The sequence below is a fragment of the Oncorhynchus kisutch genome, linkage group LG21, assembly GCF_002021735.2.
Source record: "Oncorhynchus kisutch isolate 150728-3 linkage group LG21, Okis_V2, whole genome shotgun sequence".
Taxonomy (NCBI): domain Eukaryota; kingdom Metazoa; phylum Chordata; class Actinopteri; order Salmoniformes; family Salmonidae; genus Oncorhynchus; species Oncorhynchus kisutch.
Window position 1 is genome coordinate 26,246,611 of NC_034194.2, and position 22,195 is coordinate 26,268,805.

Consider the following 22,195-nt stretch of genomic DNA (forward strand, 5'->3'; position numbering starts at 1 on the left):
AGTGTTTCATTTTGTCATACCAACTGCTGTGTGCAGTGTTTTATTTTGTCATACCGACCGCTGTGTGCAGTGTTTCATTTTGTCATACCGACCGCTGTGTGCAGTGTTTCATTTTGTCATACCGACCACTGTGTGCAGTGTTGTCATACCGACCGCTGTGTGCAGTGTTTAGTGTTTAGTGTTGTGATACTGACCGCTGTGTGCAGTGTTTCATTTTGTCATACCGACCACTGTGTGCAGTGTTTCATTTTGTCAAAGCGACTGCTGTGTGCAGTGTTTAGTGTTGTGATACCGACCACTGTGTGCGGTGTTTAGTGTAGTCATACCGACTGCTGTGTGCAGTGTTTAGTGTTGTGAGACCGACCGCTGTGTGCAGTGTTTCATTTTGTCATACCGACCACTGTGTGCAGTGTTTCATTTTGTCATACCGACCACTGTGTGCAGTGTTGTCATACCGACCGTTGTGCAGTGTTTAGTGTTGTGATACCGACCGCTGTGTGCAGTGTTTCATTTTGTCATACCGACCACTGTGTGCAGTGTTTCATTTTGTCAAAGCGACTGCTGTGTGCAGTGTTTAGTGTTGTGATACCGACCACTGTGTGCAGTGTTTAGTGTTGTCATACCAACCTCTGTGTGCAGTGTTTAGTGTTGTGATACCGACAGCTGTGTGCGGTGTTTAGTGTTGTCATACCGACCGCTGTGTGTGGTGCTCCACGCAGCTGGTATCACACATTTTCCCCCTGCTCTCTTTCTTTATTTCTCTCTCACACTCTATCTTTATTTTTGCTCTCTCTCTGTCTCTCTCTCCACCTCTCTCTCCCTCACCCTCAGGTCAAATCCCCCTCTTTGTTTCAAGTTAGCTTTGGCTTGTACCTTCAAAAGCCTCATGTATTATTGTTGACCGACCCGAGATAAATAATACCTAGAAAACACAAACAACAGCCAGCCATTTATTTATCCTCCCTGAAAACCTTTATTCATAGTTTACAGAACAATGTGTTGACATTTAATGAAAAGAATACGCTAGCGAGAGGCTAACTGATGATGGTAATTAGGTGTTTGGTTAATTGGGGTTCTGTGATTAACTCCCAATCACAGGAGTCAGTGGCATGTGAAGCACCCAGGGCCAAACATGAATGCACACACACACACACACACACACACACGGATGTTCAAACAGGGTGCCTGGGGATGCAATGGTCCTTGACCCCTCAGAGTTGCATTAATAACTGAGAACATGATCCCAAATTATCCTGTGAAAGAATGAGGATATGAGAAACACAAGGCTTTATTAGAACAGCTACTACACAGAGATGACTGGGTGAAAGAATGCCCCAAATACAAATCAAATTAAACTTCTTTGTATTTATCTACCCCGGAGGCCCCAGAGAAATATAAAGCAGCCTGGTTATAATACATTCCACCCTGGTGCCACAACAGTTTTCACATGAATTTGTTTTTGAAATGAAAAAAAAAAAAATGAAAATGAAATTTTTGCTTAACACATTTTCAATATACTATACCGATCTAACTAGTAACAGTCTCTGTAGCACTATTCATGTATCTTTGTGGTCCTAGCACCCTGTGGTGCTGTAATTTACTGAGGTATTCCTGTTTGTTTGGTTGTTTCTGTTCCTCAGTCCTTCCAGGTTGACCTACTCAAAAATATCCTATAGGATTTGTGATTTTTCCAATAGAATCCTATAAGATTCTCACAATCGTATAGGATTTCGTGTCACCGCTATCAGAATCCTATTGGACTACCTTTTTCCTATTGGAAATCAACGTTTTTGATAGTCTTGTCGGGTTTTGTCATCCCAATCAGAATCCTATTAGAACAGTTTTTCTTAGTTGAACCCATTAAAGTTGGTTGTCATTAGTACAATACAACAGTATTAATGACTAAATGTTCGTTGATCAGATAAACATCTATATTAATTTATGTTTTATTCGCCTGTCCCTTTAATAGTGACTGATGACGTTCCAGCTTGCCGAACCCCAAGTTCACCTTGCAAGTTGTGGTTATGCACACAATCTCTGGTTTTAACATTATTCTAGCAGTTTTATCCTTTACTGTACGTGAATGCAAGAACTGTGTGCACAGTATTTGTTTCCTGACGAAGTTGGCAATGCCATTTATATTCCTAAAATATGCTGTACATTGAAAATGATGCTGTTGCTGCTTCCTGTTGACAATAACTTCATAAATAGCCCAATGTCAAAACACTGTTTAGAAGTGTCCAAATCAATAATCAATAAACAGTCTGAAATATTGAAAACCTAAACATAAAATGTACTACCTACCATACATGTGCCACAATAGTATTCATATATACAGTATTTTTTTTTTTTTTAAAGGAGCACCTTATAAACTGCATGTGCACCAATTGGCAATTAATCACTCATATTGGTTAGGGGGAAATGAGGTTGTATCCATGTTAACCCTGGACTACTATTACTATAGAACATTATTACCCCAGCAGGTCAGTTTTTCCAGTGGATGATTCAGACGGGATTAGTTTTACCAAACTGCCCCTCTATATATTATTTTCCTTCATGCATTGTTGGCCATTATGAAGGAAGCCTGGAGGCTCTTCTAGACGTGAAGACATTTCACATGTCTAGGGATAGTCTAATATTGACCTAATGGCCTTCAGTTCGGAGAAAGTCTAAATAATAATGCATATCAGTAAGAACCATGAACTGTAACATACTGTATGCAGACTTAATTACCTGACGTATTTGGCAATTCATTGGCACAAAATCATCCACTTTATCTATTGAAAGAGGAGTATGGCACTAGGAAAGTTGATACATGACAAAACAGATCATTCATCTGTTTATTTTTTTATTTTATTTCACCTTTATTTAACCAGGTAGGCTAGTTGAGAACAAGTTCTCATTTGCAACTGCGACCTGGCCAAGATAAAGCATAGCAGTGTGAGCAGACAACAAAGAGTTACACATGGAGTAAACAATTAACAAGTCAATAACACAGTAGAAACCAAAGGGGGAGTCTATATACAATGTGTGCAAAAGGCATGAGGAGGTAGGCAAATAATTACAATTTTGCAGATTAACACTGGAGTGATGAATGATCAGATGGTCATGTACAGGTAGAGATATTGGTGTGCAAAAGAGCAGAAAAGTAAATAAATAAAAACAGTATGGGGATGAGGTAGGTGAAAAAGGGTGGGCTATTTACCAATAGACTATGTACAGCTGCAGCGATCGGTTAGCTGCTCAGATAGCTGATGTTTGAAGTTGGTGAGGGAGATAAAAGTCTCCAACTTCAGCGATTTTTGCAATTCGTTCCAGTCACAGGCAGCAGAGTACTGGAACGAAAGGCAGCCAAATGAGGTGTTGGCTTTAGGGATGATCAGTGAGATACACCTGCTGGAGCGCGTGCTACGGATGGGTGTTGCCATCGTGACCAGTGAGCTGAGATAAGGCGGAGCTTTACCTAGCATGGACTTGTAGATGACCTGGAGCCAGTGGGTCTGGCGACGAATATGTAGCGAGGGCCAGCCGACTAGAGCATACAAGTCGCAGTGGTGGGTGGTATAAGGTGCTTTAGTGACAAAACGGATGGCACTGTGATAGACTGCATCCAGTTTGCTGAGTAGAGTGTTGGAAGCCATTTTGTAGATGACATCGCCGAAGTCGAGGATCGGTAGGATAGTCAGTTTTACTAGGGTAAGCTTGGCGGCGTGAGTGAAGGAGGCTTTGTTGCGGAATAGAAAGCCGACTCTTGATTTGATTTTCGATTGGAGATGTTTGATATGAGTCTGGAGAGTTTGCAGTCTAGCCAGACACCTAGGTACTTATAGACGTCCACATATTCTAGGTCGGAACCATCCAGGGTGGTGATGCTAGTCGGGCATGCGGGTGCAGGCAGCGACCGGTTGAAAAGCATGCATTTGGTTTTACTAGCGTTTAAGAGCAGTTGGAGGCCACGGAAGGAGTGTTGTATGGCATTGAAGCTTGTTTGGAGGTTAGATAGCACAGTGTCCAAAGACGGGCCGAAAGTATATAGAATGGTGTCGTCTGCGTAGAGGTGGATCAGGGAATCGCCCGCAGCAAGAGCAACATCATTGATATACACAGAGAAAAGAGTCGGCCCGAGAATTGAACCCTGTGGCACCCCCATAGAGACTGCCAGAGGACCAGACAGCATGCCCTCCGATTTGACGCACTGAACTCTGTCTGCAAAGTAATTGGTGAACCAGGCAAGGCAGTCATCCGAAAAACCGAGGCTCCTGAGTCTGCCGATAAGAATATGGTGATTGACAGAGTCGAAAGCCTTGGCAAGGTCGATGAAGACGGCTGCACAGTACTGTCTTTTATCGATGGCGGTTATGATATCGTTCAGTACCTTGAGTGTGGCTGAGGTGCACCCATGACCGGCTCGGAAACCAGATTGCACAGCGGAGAAGGTGCGGTGGGATTCGAGATGGTCAGTGACCTGTTTGTTGACTTGGCTTTCGAAGACCTTAGATAGGCAGGGCAGGATGGATATAGGTCTGTAACAGTTTGGGTCCAGGGTGTCTCCCCCTTTGAAGAGGGGGATGACTGCGGCAGCTTTCCAATCCTTGGGGATCTCAGACGATATGAAAGAGAGGTTGGTAATAGGGGTTGCGACAATGGTGGCAGATAGTTTCAGAAATAGAGGGTCCAGATTGTCAAGCCCAGCTGATTTGTACGGGTCCAGGTTTTGCAGCTCTTTCAGAACATCTGCTATCTGGATTTGGTTAAAGGAGAACCTGGAGAGGCTTGGGCGAGGAGCTGCGGGGGGGCGGAGCTGTTGGCCGAGGTTGAAGTAGTCAGGCGGAAGGCATGGCCAGCCGTTGAGAAATGCTTATTGAAGTTTTCGATAATCATGGATTTATCAGTGGTGACCGTGTTACCTAGCCTCAGTGCAGTGGGCAGCTGGGAGGAGGTGCTCTTGTTCTCCATGGACTTCACGGCGTCCTAGAACTTTTTGGAGTTGGAGCTACAGGATGCAAACTTCTGCCTGAAGAAGCTGGCCTTAGCTTTCCTGACTGACTGCGTGTATTGGTTCCGGACTTCCCTGAACAGTTGCATATCACGGGGACTATTCGATGCTATTGCAGTCCGCCACAGGATGTTTTTGTGCTGGTCGAGGGCAGTCAGGTCTGGGGTGAACCAAGGGCTGTATCTGTTCTTAGTTCTGCATTTTTTGAACGGAGCATGCTTATCTAAAATGGTGAGGAAGTTACTTTTAAAGAATGACCAGGCATCCTCAACTGACGGGATGAGGTCAATGTCCTTCCAGGATACCCGGGCCAGGTCGATTAGAAAGGCCTGCTCACAGAAGTGTTTTAGGGAGCGTTTGACAGTGATGAGGGGTGGTCGTTTGACTGCGGCTCCGTAGCGGATACAGGCAATGAGGCAGTGATCGCTGAGATCCTGGTTGAAGACAGCGGAGGTGTATTTGGAGGGCCAGTTGGTCAGGATGACGTCTATGAGGGTGCCCTTGTTTACAGAGTTAGGGTTGTACCTGGTGGGTTCCTTGATGATTTGTGTGAGATTGAGGGCATCTAGCTTAGATTGTAGGACTGGCGGGGTGTTAAGCATATCCCAGTTTAGGTCACCTAACAGAACAAACTCTGAAGCTAGATGGGGGGCGATCAATTCACAAATGGTGTCCAGGGCACAGCTGGGAGCTGAGGGGGGTCGGTAGCAGGCGGCAACCGTGAGAGACTTATTTCTGGAGAGAGTAATTTTCAAAATTAGTAGTTCGAACTGTTTGGGTATGGACCTGGAAAGTATGACATTACTTTGCAGGCTATCTCTGCAGTAAACTGCAACTCCTCCCCCTTTGGCAGTTCTATCTTGACGGAAGATGTTATAGTTGGGTATGGAAATCTCTGAATTTTTGGTGGCCTTCCTGAGCCAGGATTCAGACACAGCAAGGACATCAGGGTTAGCAGAGTGTGCTAAAGCAGTGAGTAAAACAAACTTAGGGAGGAGGTTTCTGATGTTGACATGCATGAAACCAAGGCTTTTTCGATCACAGAAGTCAACAAATGAGGGTGCCTGGGGACATGCAGGGCCTGGGTTTACCTCCACATCACCCGCGGAACAGAGAAGAAGTAGTATGAGGGTGCGGCTAAAGGCTATCAAAACTGGTCGCCTAGAGCGTTGGGGACAGAGAATAAGAGGAGCAGGTTTCTGGGCATGGTAGAATATATTCAGGGCATAATGCGCAGACAGGGGTATGGTGGGGTGCGGGTACAGTGGAGGTAAGCCCAGGCACTGGGTGATGATGAGAGAGGTTGTATCTCTGGACATGCTGGTAGTAATGGGTGAGGTCACCGCATGTGTGGGAGGTGGGACAAAGGAGTTATCAGGGGCATGAAGAGTGGAACTAGGGGCTCCATTGTGAACTAAAACAATGATAACTAACGTGAACAACAGTATACAAGGCATATTGACATTTGAGAGAGACATACAGCGAGGCATACAGTAATCACAGGTGTTGAATTGGGAAAGCTAGCTAAAACAGTAGGTGAGACAACAGCTAATCAGCTAGCACAACAACAGCAGGTAAAATGGCGTAGGCTAGGTCCATAGCACTTTGTTTGAAGCATCAATTTGTTCTTACCCAAACTGGGCGCAATGCCTGTTAAACTCTGTTATATCCCTCAAAACACAGGGATGATGATTCACACAGGATAAGTAGTCGGGTTGCACGTCCTGTTCAAACTAACCTTACAAAAAAAAACACACGGAATCACTGGTTAGAGGACAACTTGTAGAAGACAGCCTGCTACATTTTGGATCGTTGCATTTTATTTGAAGTGGCCCTAGTCAAATTATCCTAATCGATTAGTGATTTATCCAATAGAATCGTATAAGATTCTCACATTTTGTGTCACCTCTATCAGAATCTTATTGAAATCCTATTTGAGAACTTTGTTCCTGTTGGAAAGAAAAAAAAGTTGTAATATTCTCGCAGTCCTATAGGATTTTGTCACCTGTATCAGAATCCTATTGGACTACTTTTTTCCTATTGGAAATTATTATTATTATTTGTTTTTTAACCAATACAAAACACACATAGAAATGACAACATACAGACGCACACAAACATCCACAACATCACCCCTGCCCAGACCATTTTAGATGTTTAAAGTAATATAACCGGGTTTATGTAATAACTTGCCAGATAACATAATAAAATGCTGAACTGTGAGTAATTTGATGCAGTGTGTCTGTATGGGTGTGCATGAAATGAGTGCTTATGTGCGTGCTTGCATACAGTGTGTGACTGATACAGTGTGTGACTGATTGACCCTCAAACATCCATAAACTTAACAGCAGTAATGACTGTGCATGTGTGTACATTTCAATGTGTGCTTGTGTATGAGTACATGTCCATAGGTTTGTGTGTGTGGAGGGTGGTATTTGCATTAAAATGAGGGAAACAATACATAAAAACATTGATCTTCATATGTTATTACATGATCGTTTGAATTTATTGTGTTATTCATTTAAAAAAAAGTTGTTGCTCACCTGATAACGTAATAACGTATTCATGATAACGTAATAACTTATTCATGTTAAATCCTCATTATTCATGTTCAAATCCTCAGAGACTATAACATCAACTTTCACTGCTACGCTAATGATACCCAAGTATTAATACCAAACTGGGCATCACCTCAACCCTAGCAAAACTTGACATCTGCCTAGATGACATAAGGGCATTGATGAAAGAGAACTTCTTCCAGCTGAAAAGCAGCAGACTGAAGCTATGCTTATTGGGACACCCAAGCAGGTCACCAGTGCTGGAAACATCTGCCTTACAATTGACGGGCATATCAAATCAACTTTATTTGTCACGTACAGTACATATGATTAGCAGATGTTAATGCGAGTGTAGCGAAATGCTTGTGCTTCTAGTTCCGACAATGCAGTAATATCCAACGAGTAATCTAACCTAACAATTCCGTCCATCTGTCCTCTGTCATCTCCAACCTGGGAGTTTGATCTCTGTCCTTTGATTGCAAAATATAAAACATATCTGCAAAACATTTTTCCGGTTGAGAAATATTGCCCAGCTCAAACCATCGCTCTCCCAGCAAGATGCAGAGAAACTCGTCCACGTTTTCATCTTCTTACGGATTGGCTACGGCAACTCTGTTCGGGGCCTTCCAGCTAAATCCCTTCAGAGGCTACAACTTCTACAGAATAGTGCTGCCAGAGTCCTGACCAGGACCAAGAAGTCAGCTACCCACATCACCCCTAAACTCCACTGGCTACCGGTCAACTATAGGATAGACTTTAAAAATATCCTCGCGCAAAACTGAAAGCGCGAACCAAATCAAATGTATTTATATAGCCCTTCGTACATCAGCTGATATCTCAAAGTACTGTACAGAAACCGAGCCTAAAACCCCAAACAGCAAGCAATGCAAGTGTAGAAGCACGGTGGTGCTTCTACACCTGCTTTTAAAGTTTTTAACCACTGCTTTTAATCAGGGCAAGGTGACCAGAAACATGACCGAATACAAACAGTGTAGTTATTCCCTCCGCAAGGCAATCAAACAAGCTAAGCGTCAGTATAGAGACAAAGTAGAGTCGCAATTCAATGGCTCAGACACGAGAGGTACTATGTCGCAGGGTCTACAGTCAATCACAGACTATAAAAAGAAACCAGCTCAGTCGCGGACCAGGATGTCTTGCTCCCAGACAGACTAAACTACTTCTTTGCTCGCTTTGAGGACAACACAGTGCCACTGACATGGCCCGCTACCAAAACCTGCGGGCTCTCCTTCACTGCAGCCGACGTGAGCAAAACATTTAAACGTGTCAACCCTCGCAAGGCTGCAGGGCCAGACGGCATCCCCAGCCGTGTCCTCAGAGTATGCGCAAACCAGCTGGCTGGTGTGTTTACGGACATATTCAATCAATCCTTATCCCAGTCTGCTGTCCCCACATGCTTCAAGGGAAGCCACCATTGTTCCTGTTCCCAAGAAAGCTAAGGTAACTGAGCTAAATGACTACCGCCCTGTAGCACTCACTTTCGTCATCATTAAGTGCTTTGAGAGACTAGTCAAGGACCATATCACCTCCACCCTACCTGACACCCTAGACCCACTCCAATTTGCTTACTGCCCCAATAGGTCCACAGACGATCCAATCGCAATCACACTGCACTAACCCATCTGGACAAGAGGAATACCTATGTGAGAATGCTGTTCATCGACTACAGCTCAGCATTTAACACCATAGTATCCTCCAAACTCGTCATCAAGCTCGAGACCCTGGGTCTCGACCCCGCCCTGTGCCACTGGGTCATGGACTTCCTGACAGGCCGCCCCCAGGTGGTGAGGGTAGGTAACAACATCTCCACCCTGCTGATCCTCAACACTGGGGCCCCACAAGGGTGCGTTCTCAGCCCTCTCCTATACTCCCTGTTCAACCACGACTGCGTGGCCATGCACGCCTCCAACTCAATCATCAAGGTTGCAGACGACACTACAGTGGTAGGCTTGATTACCAACAATGACGAGACGGCCTACAGGAAGGGCCCTCGGGGTGTGGTGTCAGGAAAATAACCTCACACTCAACGTCTACAAAATAGAGATGATCGTGGACTTCAGGAAACAGAGGGAGCACCCCCCTATCCACATCGACGGGACAGTAGTGGAGAGGGTAGAAAGTTTTAAGTTCCTCGGCGTACACATCATGGACAAACTGAAATGGTCCAACCACACGGACAGCGTGGTGAAGAAGGCACAGCAGCGCCTCTTCAACCTCAGGAGGCTGAAGATATTCAGCTTGTCACCAAAAACACTCAAACTTTTACAGATGCACAATCGAGAGCATCACCGCCTGGTACGGCAACTGCTCCGCCCATAACCGTAAGGCACTCCAGAGGGTAGTGAGGTCTCCACAACGCATCACTGGGTGCAAACTACCTGTCCTCCAGGACACCTACACCACCCGATGTCACAAGAAGGCCAGAAAGATCATCAAAGACAACAACCACCCGAGCCACTGCCTGTTCACCCCGCTAGAAGGCGAGGTCAGTACAGGTGCATCAAAGCGGGGGCCAAGAGACTGAAAAACAGCTTCTATCTCAAGGCCATCAGACTGTTAAACAGCCATCACTAACATTGAGTGGCTGCTGCCAACATACTGACTCAACTCCAGCCACTGGAAAAATTGACGTAATAAATGTATCACTAGGCACTTTAAACAATGCCACTTCATTATGTTTACATAACCTACATTACTCATCTCATATGTATATACTGTACTCTATACCACCTACTGCATCTTGCCATCTTGATGTAATCTATCACTAGCCACTTTATATAATGTTTACATACCCTACATTACTCATCTCATATGTATATACTGTACTTTATACCACCTACTGCATCTTGCCATCTTGATGTAATGTATCACTAGCCACGTTAAACAATGCCACTTTATATAATGTTTAGATACCCTACATCACTCATTCATATATTTTTTTATGTACATATTCTTATTCATTCCTTTACACTTGTGTGTGTATAAGGTAATTGTTGTGAAATTGTTAGGTTAGATTACTCGTTGGATATTACTGTATTGTCGGAACTAGAAGCACAAGCATTTAGCTACACTCGCATTAACATCGGCTAACCATGTGTATGTGACAAATAAAATTTGATTTGATCTGGGAAGCTAAAAAGGCTAGCTAGCTTGCTATGTTTTTAGCCAGGGTGCCAGCTAGCAAGGTAAGGTGACTCTACTACTAGCAAGGTAAGGTGACTACTACTAGCAAGGTAAGGTGACTACTACTAGCAAGGTAAGGTGACTACTACTAGCAAGGTAAGGTGACTACTACTAGCATGGTAAGGTGACTACTACTAGCAAGGTAAGGTGACTACTACTAGCAAGGTAAGGTGACTACTACTAGCATGGTAAGGTGACTACTACTAGCAAGGTAAGGTGACTACTACTAGCAAGGTAAGGTGACTACTACTAGCATGGTAAGGTGACTACTACTAGCATGGTAAGGTGACTACTACTAGCATGGTAAGGTGACTACTACTAGCAAGGTAAGGTGACTACTACTAGCAAGGTAAGGTGACTACTACTAGCATGGTAAGGTGATACTACTAGCAAGGTAAGGTGACTACTACTAGCAAGGTAAGGTGATACTACTAGCAAGGTAAGGTGATACTACTAGCAAGGTAAGGTGACTACTACTAGCATGGTAAGGTGACTACTACTAGCATGGTAAGGTGACTACTACTAGCATGGTAAGGTGACTACTACTAGCATGGTAAGGTGACTACTACTAGCATGGTAAGGTGACTACTACTAGCATGGTAAGGTGACTACTACTAGCATGGTAAGGTGACTACTACTAGCATGGTAAGGTGACTACTACTAGCATGGTAAGGTGACTCTTCCTTGCTTTCACAAAATGAAAAGACAAAATAAAAACGTTGGTTTCTTTCCCATGTGACTGGCGAGGATATCATGTTACCAAAAGGTGTCTGCTATTCCAAAAATCCCACATGCACGCACACACGTTGTCATAACCTTAACAGATTAGAGCTAGGCCTGTCTTTCAATGGCTATGAGTAGCGTGTGTGTGTGTTTGTTTGAGTGATTGTTTCCAATCTGGCCTGGAGAGTACTGGGCACCCTCAGTGAGAGTGGAGACTGACCTATCTGATCAGTGGAATATCAATGCAGCTCAGGATAGGACGGCTGTGTGTACCCACTCACAACACTACCAGCCATTAATACCACAGGTGCAGAGAGAGACAGAGGGAAAAAGAGAGGGAGAGAGAGAGCACAAAGAGAGCAGAGAGTGCCGGCATAGACAAACTAGCATTCTGGACTCGCATATGAAGCATGTCTTGAGTTATATACAGTTGAAGTCGGAAGTTTACATACACTTAAGTTGGAGTCATTAAAACTCATATTTCAACCACTCCACAAAACTCTTGTTAACAAACTATAGTTTCGGCAAGTCGGTTAGGACATCTACTTTGTGCATGACACAAGTAATTTTTCCAATAATTGTTTGGAGACAGATTATTTCACTTATAACTCACCCGTATCACAATTCCAGTGGGTCAGAAGTTTACATACACTAAGTTGACTGTACAGATGTACCTGTGGATGTATTTCAAGGCCTACCTTCACACTCAGTGCCTGTTAGCTTGACATCATGAGAACATCAAAAGAAATCTGCCAAGACCTCAGAAAAAAATTGTAGACCTTCACAAGTCTGGTTCACCCTTGGGAGCAATTTCCAAATGCCTGAAGGTACCACATTCATCCGTACAAACAATAGTACGCAAGTATAAGCACCATGGGACCACACAGCCGTCATACCGCTCAGGAAGGAGACGCGTTCTGTCTCCTAGTGATGAACATACTTTGGTGCGAAAATTGCAAATCAATCCCAGAACAACAGCACAGGACCTTGTGAAGATGCTGGAGGAAACAGGTACAAAAGTATCTATATCCACTTTAAAACAAGTTCTATATCGCCATAACCTGAAAGGCCGCTCATCAAGGAAGAAGCCACTGCTCCAAACCTGCCATAAAAAAGCCATACTACGGTTTGCAACTGCACATGGGGACAACGATCTGTCACGTTCGGCGTAAAGATCAGACCAAGGCACAGCATGGTATGCGTACATTCTTATTTATTAAAAGAATGAACACTGAACAGAATGAACCGTGACGCTATACAAACAAGTGCTGACAGGCAACTACACATAGACAAGATCCCACAAACACCAAAGGGAAATGGCTACCTAAATATTTTATTTTATTTTATTTTATTTCACCTTTATTTAACCAGGTAGGCTAGTTGAGAACAAGTTCTCATTTGCAACTGCGACCTGGCCAAGATAAAGCATAGCAGTGTGAGCAGACAACAAAGAGTTACACATGGAGTAAACAATTAACAAGTCAATAACACAGTAGAAAACGAAGGGGGGGTCTATATACAATGTGTGCAAAAGGCATGAGGAGGTAGGCAAATAATTACAATTTTGCAGATTAACACTGGAGTGATAAAAGATCAGATGGTCATGTACAGGTAGAGATATTGGTGTGCAGAAGAGCAGAAAAGTAAATAAATAGAAACAGTACGGGGATGAGGTAGGTGAAAAGGGTGGGCTATTTACCAATAGACTATGTACAGCTGCAGCGATCGGTTAGCTGCTCAGATAGCTGATGTTTGAAGTTGGTGAGGGAGATAAAAGTCTCCAACTTCAGCGATTTTTGCAATTCGTTCCAGTCACAGGCAGCAGAGTACTGGAACGAAAGGCAGCCAAATGAGGTGTTGGCTTTAGGGATGATCAGTGAGATACACCTGCTGGAGCGCGTGCTACGGATGGGTGTTGCCATCGTGACCAGTGAGCTGAGATAAGGCGGAGCTTTACCTAGCATAGACTTGTAGATGACCTGGAGCCAGTGGGTCTGGCGACGAATATGTAGCGAGGGCCAGCCGACTAGAGCATACAAGTCGCAGTGGTGGGTAGTATAAGGTGCTTTAGTGACAAAACGGATGGCACTGTGATAGACTGCATCCAGTTTGCTGAGTAGAGTGTTGGAAGCCATTTTGTAGATGACATCGCCGAAGTCGAGGATCGGTAGGATAGTCAGTTTTACTAGGGTAAGCTTGGCGGCTTGAGTGAAGGAGGCTTTGTTGCGGAATAGAAAGCCGACTCTTGATTTGATTTTCGATTGGAGATGTTTGATATGAGTCTGGAAGGAGAGTTTGCGGTCTAGCCAGACACCTAGGTACTTATAGACGTCCACATATTCTAGGTCGGAACCATCCAGGGTGGTGATGCTAGTCGGGCATGCAGGTGCAGGCAGCGACCGGTTGAAAAGCATGCATTTGGTCTTACTAGCGTTTAAGAGCAGTTGGAGGCCACGGAAGGAGTGTTGTATGGCATTGAAGCTTGTTTGGAGGTTAGATAGCACAGTGTCCAGAGACGGGCCGAAAGTATATAGAATGGTGTCGTCTGCGTAGAGGTGGATCAGGGAATCGCCCGCAGCAAGAGCAACATCATTGATATACACAGAGAAAAGAGTCGGCCCGAGAATTGAACCCTGTGGCACCCCCATAGAGACTGCCAGAGGACCGGACAGCATGCCCTCCGATTTGACACACTGAACTCTGTCTGCAAAGTAATTGGTGAACCAGGCAAGGCAGTCATCCGAAAAACCGAGGCTACTGAGTCTGCCGATAAGAATATGGTGATTGACAGAGTCGAAAGCCTTGGCGAGGTCGATGAAGACGGCTGCACAGTACTGTCTTTTATCGATGGTGGTTATGATGTCGTTTAGTACCTTGAGTGTGGCTGAGGTGCACCCATGACCGGCTCGGAAACCAGATTGCACAGCGGAGAAGGTACGGTGGGATTCGAGATGGTCAGTGACCTGTTTGTTGACTTGGCTTTCGAAGACCTTAGATAGGCAGGGCAGGATGGATATAGGTCTGTAACAGTTTGGGTCCAGGGTGTCTCCCCCTTTGAAGAGGGGGATGACTGCGGCAGCTTTCCAATCCTTGGGGATCTCAGACGAGATGAAAGAGATTTTGAACAGGCTGGTAATAGGGGTTGCGACAATGGTGGCAGATAGTTTCAGAAATAGAGGGTCCAGATTGTCAAGCCCAGCTGATTTGTACGGGTCCAGGTTTTGCAGCTCTTTCAGAACATCTGCTATCTGGATTTGGGTAAAGGAGAACCTGGAGAGGCTTGGGCGAGGAGCTGCGGGGGGGGCGGAGCTGTTGGCCGAGGTTGAAGTAGCCAGGCGGAAGGCATGGCCAGCCGTTGAGAAATGCTTATTGAAGTTTTCGATAATCATGGATTTATCAGTGGTGACTGTGTTACCTAGCCTCAGTGCAGTGGGCAGCTGGGAGGAGGTGCTCTTGTTCTCCATGGACTTCACAGTGTCCCAGAACTTTTTGGAGTTGGAGCTACAGGATGCAAACTTCTGCCTGAAGAAGCTGGCCTTAGCTTTCCTGACTGACTGCGTGTATTGGTTCCGGACTTCCCTGAACAGTTGCATATCACGGGGACTATTCGATGCTATTGCAGTCCGCCACAGGATGTTTTTGTGCTGGTCGAGGGCAGTCAGGTCTGGGGTGAACCAAGGGCTGTATCTGTTCTTAGTTCTGCATTTTTTGAACGGAGCATGCTTATCTAAAATGGTGAGGAAGTTACTTTTAAAGAATGACCAGGCATCCTCAACTGACGGGATGAGGTCAATGTCCTTCCAGGATACCCGGGCCAGGTCGATTAGAAAGGCCTGCTCACAGAAGTGTTTTAGGGAGCGCTTGACAGTGATGAGGGGTGGTCGTTTGACTGCGGCTGCGTAGCGGATACAGGCAATGAGGCAGTGATCGCTGAGATCCTGGTTGAAGACAGCGGAGGTGTATTTGGAGGGCCAGTTGGTCAGGATGACGTCTATGAGGGTGCCCTTGTTTACAGAGTTAGGGTTGTACCTGGTGGGTTCCTTGATGATTTGTGTGAGATTGAGGGCATCTAGCTTAGATTGTAGGACTGGCGGGGTGTTAAGCATATCCCAGTTTAGGTCACCTAACAGAACAAACTCTGAAGCTAGATGGGGGGCGATCAATTCACAAATGGTGTCCAGGGCACAGCTGGGAGCTGAGGGGGGTCGGTAGCAGGCGGCAACCGTGAGAGACTTATTTCTGGAGAGAGTAATTTTCAAAATTAGTAGTTCGAACTGTTTGGGTATGGACCTGGAAAGTATGACATTACTTTGCAGGCCATCTCTGCAGTAAACTGCAACTCCTCCCCCTTTGGCAGTTCTATCTTGACGGAAGATGTTATAGTTGGGTATGGAAATCTCTGAATTTTTGGTGGCCTTCCTGAGCCAGGATTCAGACACAGCAAGGACATCAGGGTTAGCAGAGTGTGCTAAAGCAGTGAGTAAGACAAACTTAGGGAGGAGGCTTCTGATGTTGACATGCATGAAACCAAGGCTTTTTCGAACACAGAAGTCAACAAATGAGGGTGCCTGGGGACATGCAGGGCCTGGGTTTACCTCCACATCACCCGCGGAACAGAGAAGGAGTAGTATGAGGGTGCGGCTAAAGGCTATCAAAACTGGTCGCCTAGAGCGTTGGGGACAGAGAATAAGAGGAGCAGGTTTCTGGGCATGGTAGAATATATTCAGGGCATAATGCGCAGACAGGGGTATGGTGGGGTGCGGGTACAGCGGAGGTAAGCCCAGGCACTGGGTGATGATGAGAGAGGTTGTATCTCTGGACATGCTGGTAGTAATGGGTGAGGTCACCGCATGTGTGGGAGGTGGGACAAAGGAGTTATCAGGGGTATGAAGAGTGGAACTAGGGGCTCCATTGTGGACTAAAACAATGATAACTAACCTGAACAACAGTATACAAGGCATATTGACATTTGAGAGAGACATACAGCGAGGCATACAGTAATCACAGGTGTTGAATTGGGAAAGCTAGCTAAAACAGTAGGTGAGACAACAGCTAATCAGCTAGCACAACAACAGCAGGTAAAATGGCGTAGACTAGGCAACGGGGCCAACAGATAAAACAAACAAGCAGAATGGAGTACCGTGATTTATGGACAGTCCAGCGTGCATCAGCTATGTAGCCAAGAGATCAGTGTCCAGGGGGCAGCGGTGGATGGGGAAGGGAAGCTGGACTGGCGAGTGTTATCCAGGTTAAAAAAACGAACAATGACTAAATAGCTTGTAGCTAGTTAGCTGGTTAGCTTCTGGAGGTTCTTGAGTGTGTTCTAAAAATAAATAAAAAATAATAGCGATTCCGTATCACATTGGGTGAGGCAGGTTTCCGGAAGGTATAAACAAATTAAAAGTCAAAAGAGATAGAAAGTAAATATGGGTCCGGAGGGCGTTTGGGACGCAGGGATTCAGGCGGTTAGCAGGCCTGTGCTACCAAGCTAACAGTTTGTAGGCCCGGGCTAGACAAGGTAGCAGTTAGCGGACCGGAGCTGGACAAGCTAGCAGTTAGCAGGCCGAATTAGCAAGCAGGGAGATAGCGAGGGCTAGAGAGTTAGCCTTTGGGGGACGTCGCGATGGGGTGAGTCTGTTTATTCCTCTTCATGCGGTGACATCGATAGACCGGTCGTGGGCCCGGGTATTGTAGCTCAGGAGTATGCTACGGTGGTAGCGCAGGCCGGGCTAGCTTCAAGCTAAGTGGGTGGAAACGCTAGCCAGGGGTAATCGTCCAGGGTTGCGGTTTAGCTGGATAGCTAGTTGTGAAGATCCAGCGTATTTGGAAGCTTAGGTTTAGCAAAATGTTTTTAAAGGGATAGCTATGTAAAAAACGAAAAATATGTAAAAAAACGAAAAATAAACAAAATATAAACAAAATATACAGGGACACGACACGACAGGACGACTTACTGCTACGCCATCTTGGATTCAAGATCAGAGACAACGATAAACAGCTGTCTCTGATTAGGAACCATATCAGGCCAACATAAATATACAAAAACCACTAGACCTACAAAACCCCTAGACATACAAAAACCCTAGAAAATACAAAAATCCTAGACAATACAAAACTAGCGTACCCACCCTAGTTACACCCTGACCTAACCAAAATATAAAGAAAACAGAGATATCTCAGGTCAGGGCGTGACAAGATTGTACTTTTTAGAGAAATGTCCTCTGGTCTGATGAAACAAAAATAGAACTGTTTGGCCATAATGACCATCGTTATATTTGGATGAAAAAGGGGGAGGCTTGCAAGCCGAAGAACACCATCCCAACCGGAAAGCACGTGGGTGGCAGCATCATGTTGTGGTGGTGCTTTGCTGCAGGAGGGACTGGTGCACTTCACAAAATAGATGGCATTATGAGGGAGGAACATTTTGTGGAAATATTGAAGCAACATCTCAAGACATCCGTCAGGAAGTTAAAGCTTGGTCACAAATGGGTCTTCCAAATGGACAATTACCCCAAACATACCTCCAAAGTTGTGGCAAAATGGCTTAAGGACAAAAAAGTCAAGGTATTGGAGTGGCCATCACAAAGCCCTGACCTCAATCCCATAGAAAATGTCTGGGCAGAACATAAAAAGCGTGTGCGTGCAAGGAGGCCTACTACCTGACTCAGTTACACCAGCTCTGTCAGGAGGAATGGGCCAAAATTCACCCAACTTATTGTGGGAATCTTGTGGAAGGCTACCCGAAACGTTTGACCCAAGTGAAACAATTTAAAGGCAATGCTACCAAATACTCATTTAGTGTATGTAAACTTCTGACCCACTGGGAATGTGATGAAAGAAATAAAAGCTGAAATAAATCATTCTCTCTACTATAATTCTGACATTTCACATTCTTAAAATAAAGTGGTGATCCTAACTGACCTAAGACAGGGAATTTTTACTAGGATTAAGTGTCAGGAATTGTGAAAAACTGAGTTTAAATGTATTTGGCTAAGGTGTATGTAAACTTCTGACTTCAACTGTAGGTTTCTGGGGTATACTCAGCTTTTACATTCTTGGAGGGATTGATAGTCATTACATCATTACTTTTCACAGAACGCTCTCTATTTATTTAATGGCCATGAAATATTGTATTTATCTCTCTCCCAATTGTATAGGAGTTCAATTAGTATCAGCTGTATGTTGTTCTGTGTTTATGTGTTACATATGTTTCTCTTTGTCCTTATTCTTGTACTGCTGACGACAGGGTATGTTGACTTGGCTCCTGGCTATTCTATTGTAGAGTAGATTCAATCTTGGATACTCTATACCAGTGGTATTAAACTCTTACCCTACGAGGTCTGGAGCCTTCTAGTTATCTGTTCTACCTGATAATTCATTGGACGCACCCTAAATCTGTCCCTGCTTAGAGGGGAACAATGAAAAAACGCAGTGGAACTGGCTTCAAGGTCAAGAGTTGAATTTGAGGGCTCTGGTAAAGGAAGCAGTAATACAGTATTGACTGTCTCAATAAAGGACTATTTTTTTTGTCTGGCAAAATGACACCTATTATCTGGAGGTGATGGGAAAGGAACAAGATTACACCACAGGGTCCTCACACACACACACACGCATGCACGCGCACACACACACACACACACACAGCGAGATACACACACTGTTGCGTATTAGCAGTGTCTGTATATAATAAGTGTGCTCTGAGTCAACAGGCTGTGCCTCCTCTCCTCATTAGCATGCTGACCCTACTGTTTGGGACATTACAGGTGGGGCACAGTGAGGGGTGTCCTGTCCTGTAGTGTTGGAAGGGTAGGGTGGAACAGGGGGGTGGTGGTGGTGCTTATAGAAATATCATCATGGTTCCTCCAACACAACCTGATTTTTTGGGAAAATAATGGGTTGGCACATGCGCGCACACACACACACACACACCATTCCAATCCCTCCCGGTTCCACCATTCCACAGCTTTAGCCAGGCAGGTTAGCCCAGGGCCAGGGCCTAGCCCGGGGTTTAGGGGCTGGGTCAGTGGTGAATGATCCCCTGGGTTGAAGGGAACAAAGCTGGGGTTGTGCTTCCCTTGTTTTATGTGTTTACACTGTAAGCAGGATACTGTTGAGCAGCTGCTGCTTGTCCCAGGCTTGTGAAAGACATTCTCCCTCCACAGCCTAGCCTCTGTGGTCTGTGCGGATTAGGCTGATTTATGTGTACGATGGAGAGAACGAGGGAATTGAGGAATGGAGGAATGACCACCACTTACAGGAATAATACACCGCCCATGTAATCCTCAGTGAGCCTCTGATCACATTTCACTATATAGAGTTGGGAGTTACTTAGCCCAGGGGCTATTCCTAGTGTCGGAATGTTGCAGGTAGGTTGTCATTGTCCATTCCATATAATGGAGAAGTCGTGACTGGTCCTCTCTCTTCTCTTACAGCCTCGGATGGTTGTGTCAGTGTATTACACAAGGCAGGAAACGCACAGTGTATCACGGTTTTAGATGGTAGCATCTCCTTACTCCCTCACCCTCTCTCTTTCTTCTTTGCCTCTTTTTCAATTTCAATTTTCAATTAGCTTCATTGCTATCGCTGTCTTTCTCTCTCTCTCTCTCTCTCTCTCTCTCTCTCTCTCTCTCACTCGCTCAGGCTGTTCTGAAATCTGTCACGAGACTGCAGGCAGCTGTTGCTGTTCAGCAGACATGCTGCTCTCTCTGAGAATGTGCTTCTGGCAGCACAGGGACATACTGAGACAAAGTCAAGACTTCTTCATTACAGGAGTTGCCTGGTGGAGCAAAACAAACACCTAATCATCCATTCAACACTATGTAGAATCCAGAGATGTATGCCAGCTGCTACATAATTCTTCTTTGGTAGAATGTAAAATTGTATGCAACATCATTTGGATTCATTTGTAACTCTATGAAGTCTAACTCTATAGTTTTTACCCATATTGATAACTAAATCATCATTATACAGATCAATTGTATTTTATTTCCATAATTCCACTATCCTATATAAAACAGTGTACACGTGTTTTATAATGGCATGTAGTTACACATATATTATAATGTAGTGGACAGGTTTGTAGTTTTTTCCTCTGTTATTGCTATGGTGCAGTGGGCCGCCATAAATTATACACAATGTGTAGGCTATTCTATTTGACGTGATTTTGTCTTTGTTTGTTAATTGGAGACTATTCCTGCGGTTTATCACTATTACGAATAGGTCACGGTATACGTCACCCCTCCCAAAAATATTTTTCCCATGCGCTGTTGTTTTTGATACAATTGTGTGGAGAATCGCTTTGTTCTCCTAAACCTATTCAACCCTGTGGAGAAAGTATTGGTGAAAAAGCAACAGGATATGCGCATAGCAGCCTAATAAAGGGTTAGTTGTCCGTCTGGCAACTTTCCACAACCTTTACCAAAGTTAGAAACAGACTATTAGACTATATTGGTGTAAGATTTCCTTTGGTATGTTAGTGCAGAGATGACTGACACCAACCAGACCAGAGGACTTTTTGTTGTGTAAATGTTTTTGCTGGGAGGAGTGAACTAGAGAGGGGAGCTCACTGCTGTTAGAGGGGGGAGCGTGGATAATTACAGACAAGGACTGCGCTTCGGGCGTTTTCTCCTTCTTTGTTGCTAATGGGAGTATTTCTCAAAGTTCGCGACTGAATTTTTATTCGTATTGATTTGGCTTTGTTCTTTTCTAATACAGATAAATAGTGTCGAATTAGGTGTCTCTCTTCGTGCCAAATGTCCCCCGCTGTAAATGTTGGTTTATGCCAGAAGCGCACGGGCAGCGAGCTGCGGAGAGCTCAACCAATTAACTTTTCAGATGAAAACCCTGCACTCTAACTTCAGCTTCAATTGTGTTTACTGCGATTTATGCGTGTTATTGCAATATGTGTTGAATGTATTCTATTCGCATAAAGGGGACATATTCAACTTGCCTCTGAGTTTTAGTGCACTTGTTGCACTTCCCAAGCATGTCTGAAGGCATTTGGAGATTGTTCACTCCCTCAGTATCTTTTGTGCCAAGGAATGCTGAATGATTTTAAGGCTGAGACGGGGACAACTTTCTCAAGAAGAGGTGTCCGTCAATAGTCAGACAATTGCGTATGGTCACGGATCAAAACATTGCGCCAACGGCAATACTTCATAACCATAGACATTATGGAGGGCCAAGGCGACCAGGCAGCCGCCTCGGTAGAACCCGACGCGGACATAGCAGTGTTTGACAGTTTCTCCCTACTTGAACCCGAGGCGGACGGCGCAGTCTCTGACAGTTTCTCCCAACTATGGACAGACGTGATGGGGATGCTTGTAAGTTTGTGGGCCGGTTTGGGGGAGGGGAGACAGGAAGGTAACAACCAACTGAGAAAAGCTTTTAACTGTGTCCCTCCTAGGGGGACCCACGTTGCTCATTTAGTGGTTGTGTATTGATACTTGTTAACATGTAAATCACGTCCCAAAACAACAACGCAAGGGAAGCTGGTCTATTTCTCAAAGCGACAAGCGCAAAGTTTTACATTCCATCCTCGGTGCCCAACATATGGGTTTGGCATTCGGGTCATTTCCCTTCTTCAACCTGTTCCCGAGGAGCTTTGTTTTTGAGGTGATCCGATTTCAAAGCAACCTGGAATCCAGTGAAAATGGTATGTTGCTCTTGAGTTTAAAAATGACCTGTTTGTGTGCTATCTTCCTAGTCTGGTGCACTT

General features: G+C 44.8%; 1 protein-coding gene across 8 annotated transcripts in view; it reads left to right on the plus strand.

Moving 5' to 3' along the window:
• Positions 1–22,195, plus strand: part of LOC109866286 (SAM and SH3 domain-containing protein 1) — a 304,701-nt gene that overhangs the window by 179,778 nt on the left and 102,728 nt on the right. Inside the window, exon 1 of one of the 8 annotated variants that reach the window (XM_031800991.1) lies at positions 21,071–21,800. The exons of 5 other annotated variants lie outside the window; for them this stretch is intronic. In XM_031800991.1, the coding sequence (XP_031656851.1) occupies positions 21,651–21,800 (150 nt within the window). In that variant the 5' untranslated portion in view covers positions 21,071–21,650. Of the gene's footprint in view, positions 1–21,070; positions 21,801–21,846; positions 22,133–22,195 lie in introns of those variants that run through there. 2 more of the 8 variants (XM_031800994.1, XM_031800992.1) reach the window with 2 other exon arrangements.